Consider the following 6,579-nt stretch of genomic DNA (forward strand, 5'->3'; position numbering starts at 1 on the left):
ATTCACATATTTATGTATTTATATGGCGGCCGCCGTGGTGTGATGGTAGCGTGCTCCGCCTACCACACCGAAGACCCTGGGTTCACACCCCGCGAAAAGCAGCATCAAAATTTTAGAAACAAGCTTTTTCAATTAGAAGAAAAATTTTCTAAGCGGAGTCACCCCCTCGGCAGTGTTCGGCGAGCACTCCGAGTGTATTTCTGACATGAAATGCTCTCAGTGAAAACTCATATGCCTGCCAGATGCCGTTCGGAGTCGGCATAAAACAAATAGGTCACGTCCCGCCAATTTGTAAGAAAAATTAAAAAGGAGCATGACGCAAATTGGAAGAGAAGTTCGGCCTAAAATCCCTACGGAGATTATCGCGCCTTACATTTATTTATTTATATGGCAACATAGGTACTTTCATACAAAGCTGTCGCTACAACTTTTTTTGTTCATTTACTACTAAAACGGTCATTTACGAATCAACGATTTGTGTGCAGTTGACTCAACATATTGTTGCGATGGATAAAAATTGACAGAAATTTCGGTTGAATTGATCTGTATTTCGGTTGATTTTACCAGTCTTTTTCTTTCAGTGCATGATGCGTGCTTCATTATTGGAGTTTCTGCAATTTCCAGCAAGTTATTTGGGTGAAAAGAAAAATATCTTCAACCAGGGACCCATTGATATATTTTTTTAGTTTTTTATACCCAGCTGTACTTGTACACAGTGTATTATAACTTTGATTGGATAACGGTTGGTTGTACTGGTATGTATAAAGGATTCGAGATATATATACACTACCATATATCAAAATCATCAGTATCGAAAAAAATTTTAACTTAGCCGTATCAGTGCGTTCGTCCGTCCGGACGTCTGTTTGTCTGTCCGTCCGTTAACACGATAACTTGAGAAAATATTGAGATATCTTTACCACATTCGGTATATGTGCTTATATGGGCCCAGAATAGATTGGTATTGAAAATGAGCGAAATCGGACGATAACCGCTCCCACTTTTTCAATATCGAAAATTTAAAAAGATGAAAAACATTAGACAATTCAATAACGAATACCGCTAAGCTAATGAAACATATTTTGAAAATGGACGCGACCCGCCCCTTTTTTTTTTAATTTTTCCTAAATACTTGTAATGCCATAAGTCGAACGAAAATCCCGCAATCCGAACGAAAAGACCTCTCAAAATATTGTACACTTGAAAGTTTGCGGGATGGCAGGGATATCCATAGCATTTTCATGACGAATCATGCATCCTGTTTATTTAGCGAACTTTTTCAAAAACATCCACAAATAAAAGTAAAATCCGGCCTTTTTGCTTTGAAGTTTGATACATCGCTTTCTCTTGAAAAAGGGAGGAACAAATCGTTTTTATTTTCGGAAATATAAAATAAAAGGTCGGATTTAATAATTTCTTTCTGGCTAAAAATTTAAAAGTCCGGCAATAAATTTTTCTGAAGGAGGTTTTTACGCATTGTACGAAGCTCTCTTGGTCTTTGCTATAATCAGATCCTGACTCTCTAGTTACTTGGTGCGATTTTAACTAAATGCCACTCAATCTTAAAAAATTTAAATACAAGTGCTCTTCGCGGGGACCAATCCAGCCAATTAGTAGGAAAAATTAAAAAGGAGCACAACGCAAATTGGAAGAGAAGCTCGGCCCTAAACTCCCATTCTGAAACATTGTAGAACTAATTATGAACTAAATGAGCCTTTCCGTTGTTTATGTCAAAAATCTAACTCTCCAACATATTTGATGTTTCAGATTCGCTTTTTAGCCTAGGTTACGCTAAGTTGAACTGGCCGGTACATGAGGACTTCACATAGACTGAATGAGTCCGTAGTATTACCAGAAGTTTGTTTTTAACGACCAAACTGAAAAACCCAAACAAAAAGCAGGAACTATGTTATAAAATCACTCCGTCCTCTTGGCGAATACTAGAAGCTTTCTAGGACCTAAGCCACTTGCCGCTTCTGGATCTGACAGCTGTATCACTTCTAATAGCTGGAGTCTTAGCCTGGCAAGTGCAGAGTATGAGCACGGAACGGGCTCGATCGTTTCCTCCACCAACCCGCACTTCCTACATCTGCTATAACCGACCAAGCCTAATTTAAAGGCATGTCACGCCAGAAGGCAGTGTCCAGTCAGAATACCCGTCATGAGTTTACAGTTAGTTGTTAGTCTTAGGTTGTAAGACCTACACATAACCTTCGGCACTTTTCAGCCCTGCGCTTGAACCCACGCCTTTCCTGCTTCGTCGATCATGTGCAACTCTCGCCTTATCTTAATCTCGCCCAGTCTAATTGCGTTGTCTACGGAGCAGCGTTCAAGGGATGCGCCCATTTTGGCTAGTTCATATGCTTTTTCATTCCCACCTATTCCCAGTATAGATGTATGTTTCTCCTTTCTTTTTAGCCTAAATCAATCTATTCTTTCTTCTCTTAATAACCAGTAATTCATTTACCACACTCAGATGTTAATGTCTTTCACAACACAACCTGTTATATCTTTTAAGAAAAATTAACATTGTAAATCTTTACTTAGCTGATGACTTTACCTCTGAAGCTGAGAAGTTTTAGGACTCGACGGTCGACAAATCTCAGCTTTTCAATGATACGGTAAAAAACATATATTGTCTGCGCCTCATTCGGCTGCTTTATCGTGCCGGTTGGGCGGGCTTTGGTGGATTAACCATTGGGCATTATTACTTTTTTTTTAAAGGATTAACAAAAACAAAAGTTGCGTAGCTAGAACACAACCGCTAATTGAAAAAGGAACCGGGATGCCTTTACAGGAAGAACAAAGCAGTGGCAGAAAGCCGTTAAACCGAGAGGCTTGAACTGCTAGCCACCAGAACAAACGTCCGCGAATTTAACAGAAAACTCGGCTTCACACAGAAGGCTTTAAGCCCGAGTATGCTTAAATTATGGAAGGAATACTTCTCTGTGTTCCTAATGGGAGATGATGAGCGCGAGCTATGACGACGTCAGAATATCAAAAAACAGATTCAAAATAACAAGGCCGAGGTCACTGATAGATTTCCTGCGGAGCGCTTGAATCGCAGAATATGTTCAGATGAGTGCATGCCCGTAGATTGGAATTCAGGTGTTCTTTGCCAGTCCATGAGAAAGACTGGGGTATCTGCGCCAACGTCAGCTTTCTTAGTATCGCATATAAGGTCCCATCAGGAACCCATCGTGAATCGGCAAATTGAACCTTATCGACCTGATAAATCAAATAGCGACGATGCCCCAAGTCGTGCAGAAGATTCACGACAAAGAAATCAACATTCGTCATCTTTTTGTTGACTACAAAGCAGCCTTTAACAGTTCGAAAAGAAGTTGCTTGTGTGCTGCTTTGTCTGAATTAAAAAATATATGAAAAGTTAAAAAGGTCCTACGAACTACGGTAAATGAGGACAAGATAAAGTACTTGCTGTCATTCAAAATAGAATCGGACGTTCGAAACTGTGAAGGATTTCGTCTATTTAGGAACCAGCAATAACAGCAAAATATGTCGGCTTAGAAATCAAACGGAGAATAACTCTTGCCCACAAGTGTTATTTTTTAGTAGGCAATTGGAAATATTAATCCTCTCTCGACGAGCAAAAATCACCCTCATCATACCTGATGTATGACCCTAAATAATGGACGGTATCAAGAGAAGGATAAGATGACTCTTAGAGTGTTTGAGAGAAAAGTTATACGGGAGATTTATAGTGCTGTCCGACGGCTAGTATCGAAGAAAGTATAGTGATGGGCTGTAAGACCTTTTAGCAGATATGAAAACAGTGCTGCATATAGAAACCCAAAGATCTCGCTGGCCTAGTAATGTTACGTGAATAAACGAAGAAGCTCCGGCCAAAAAAGAATTTCAGTCGACACCGCAATTTGGAAGCAGAGGAAGGAGCACACGCCCACTGAGTTGGAACGGCAGGTGTAGGAAGACTTGATCTCCCTTGATGCTTGCTGGCGTGACTTGCTACGAAAAGGCCAAAATCGCTTCGGCGGTTAAGTACCAAGAATGATGATGAAACAAATTTTAAATTTTAAACTTCAAGATTTTGATATTTGTGCAGACCTTCTGATAATACTCTGAACATTACGTTTTCTTCTTAGCCCTGTGCATTATTTTTTCTTTCGCACAAATTTGCCTGTCCTACTACACATTCATTAATGGGAATATACTGCTTAAGTCGATATGTGTAAATGTTGAAATATCTTAAGTTTACTGAAGTAAGATCTCGCTATTTGATTTATTAATACTGTTATAAAGGAAATAATTAAAGACTTATAACACTGAAAAGCAAAATAGAGAAACTATAAATACCAATAAAGCTTGCCACATACTCAGCGAGTTGTGGCCAAAGATAATTAAAATTTCGAAATCTACTGAGGGCCTTTGATTGACGTTCGCTTTGCATGCAAAGTGAATGAATGAAAATTAATAACCAAAAAAAAAAATATGTGGGAAGTGGCAAAGGAAAGGAGAACAAAGGAAAAAGTTTGGCTTACCCGCCAAAGACAAATAAAAATTGCCAGCTGCTTGATAGGGTGGGGGCAGGTCCAGCTTACGCTCGAGGCTATTGCAGATATGAGCGCTGAAGGCAAGATAGTGTCAATGAGTATTTTTTTTTCCTTCTCAATATTTTGTTAATGATTTAATTGGTTAACCAATCAATATTTTTCAAGTATTATTACTTGGATAGCTGCGTGATTGGGTCGGTGGGCACGCATTGCATAAAAAGTGATTTGCAAGATTAATTAAAAAATGTTTATTTGATATTTACAAACTTTTCTTTTATTTTTATTTAATTTATTTTTTTCTTCTTCGTTTTTACTTTTTAACATGACAAGCAAAAACTCAGCATAATACCAAGCGTAATTAAACACAATTTAACAATTTTTTTTGCGTCGCACATAGCACAAACGCAAATTATTACATAACTACAATTTATAACAAATCACTTTTTCTCTAACAAATCAACAAAACAACAACAACTATCTCAGCTTATTAGAAATTGGGTGGCAAGTATGCATTGCTACCGCTCTGTCCCCCATGTCCACCAAAACCTCCGCTAACACCGCCACCAATACCACCACCAAAACCAGCAACGGCACTAGAGCCAGCGCTAGCGCTTGCACCCGCGCCAGCATCAGCGCCACCACCCAAAGAGCCAATTACCGAGCTGACTGGTGCAACACCTTCGTCGGTGACTTGGCTGCTACCGCCGAGCGCATCGTATTGAGCTTGAATCTCTTGTTGGGCGTGTTGTGCCTCTTCGGCAGTCTTGTATTTGATGAAGAATACCTCGGGTTTGGTAGTGACAGCAGGTTGTTCCAATACTTGAGCATCAATGTCATGACTATCGCTCTTCTTGTTGAGCACATAAATGACTGTCTTCTCCTCATTAACGGCGGGTGTAATTTTGATGGAAGCTTTCTTATGTGAACGACTTGGTGATTTGATGAAGACAACATTATAATTCTTGCGTGGTACACCAACGGTAACATGTTTCTCTTGGTATTGCTCATCATTATCTTCGGGTGCGGTATGAATGAAGAAACGTTTCGAAATGATGGCCTGTTGTTGTGCATGTCCTGCAGTACCACCATGATTGAAGAAACCACCAGCACCACCACCACCTTGGTGACCTACAGCGCCACCATGTCCAGCGTTGCCGCCTTGAAACAATGATCCACCCCCCAAATTGGACGATTGACCGAATTGACTGAAACCACCTTGTCCATGTGAGCCACCGCCAACAGCACCAACAGCAGCAACGCTGCTAGCCTGTGAGCCGGGATTATAGTTATAGCCTTGCGGTGCAGCAAATGCCACGGCGGACAAGCACAAAACCTGTGAAGGAAGAGGAAGGTATATTAGTTTACGTCCAAAATTAACCAAAAAAATGTTTGTGCTTACAATGAAACCACGCATTTCTTTGCTTAGGATTTTTTTTGAGTTGGGATAGTTGATTAAAGTCGTTTGATTTGCTTGAAGCTTTGATTTGAACTGTTGACTGTAGGTAGAGCGTACTTCTTTTATAGCAACCAAAAAATATTTGGTCACGCAGATGATGTGTCTTAGATGGTCAATGCAGAGCGCATCATCATTATACCATTTCTTCGCTTAACATTACCATACCACACCCCACTGTTTTTTCAGCTACCATCAAACACTTCTTAGCCTACGTCATATTTCAATTGTACGCGCTGTCAGACATATCTGCAGACCTAGGTAGATGTGTTTATGTGTTAGTTGCGCCTATTTCACGGTACTAGCTTGATGATGGATTTCCTATCGCTCTATGTGATGTTATTTCCCTTCACCTTGCCCCTTTTTTTTGGTTTGCTTCTCTTATTATGTTGTCAGCGTTGACTTTTTTGACCAATTTCAAGCTCTCTGCTAGCATCAATTGTTTATTGTATGCATGTATGTATGTAAATAGTTGCTCCCAACAACAGAGTTACTAATTTTGAGTTAATTTTCCGACTTGTTTAATTTTACAAAGATGCTCGGGCAATTCTTTGCGTCCTCACAAAGCTGTTAAACTTGCTCATCATTTAAATTTAC

General features: G+C 39.7%; 1 protein-coding gene across 1 annotated transcript; it reads right to left on the reverse strand.

Annotated features, from left to right (window-relative positions):
- Window positions 1-4,786: 4,786 nt before the first annotated feature.
- Window positions 4,787-6,005, reverse strand: TwdlV (TweedleV). Its single transcript, XM_067770319.1, has 2 exons — window positions 5,929-6,005; window positions 4,787-5,862 (listed from the first exon to the last, which is right to left on the reverse strand). The coding sequence occupies exons 1-2, from the start codon at window positions 5,941-5,943 to the stop codon at window positions 5,017-5,019; spliced, it is 861 nt and encodes a 286-aa protein (XP_067626420.1). The 5' UTR covers window positions 5,944-6,005; the 3' UTR covers window positions 4,787-5,016.
- Window positions 6,006-6,579: the final 574 nt, after the last annotated feature.

Source organism: Eurosta solidaginis, chromosome 1 (genome assembly GCF_040869045.1).
Source record: "Eurosta solidaginis isolate ZX-2024a chromosome 1, ASM4086904v1, whole genome shotgun sequence".
In the NCBI taxonomy this organism is placed as follows: domain Eukaryota; kingdom Metazoa; phylum Arthropoda; class Insecta; order Diptera; family Tephritidae; genus Eurosta; species Eurosta solidaginis.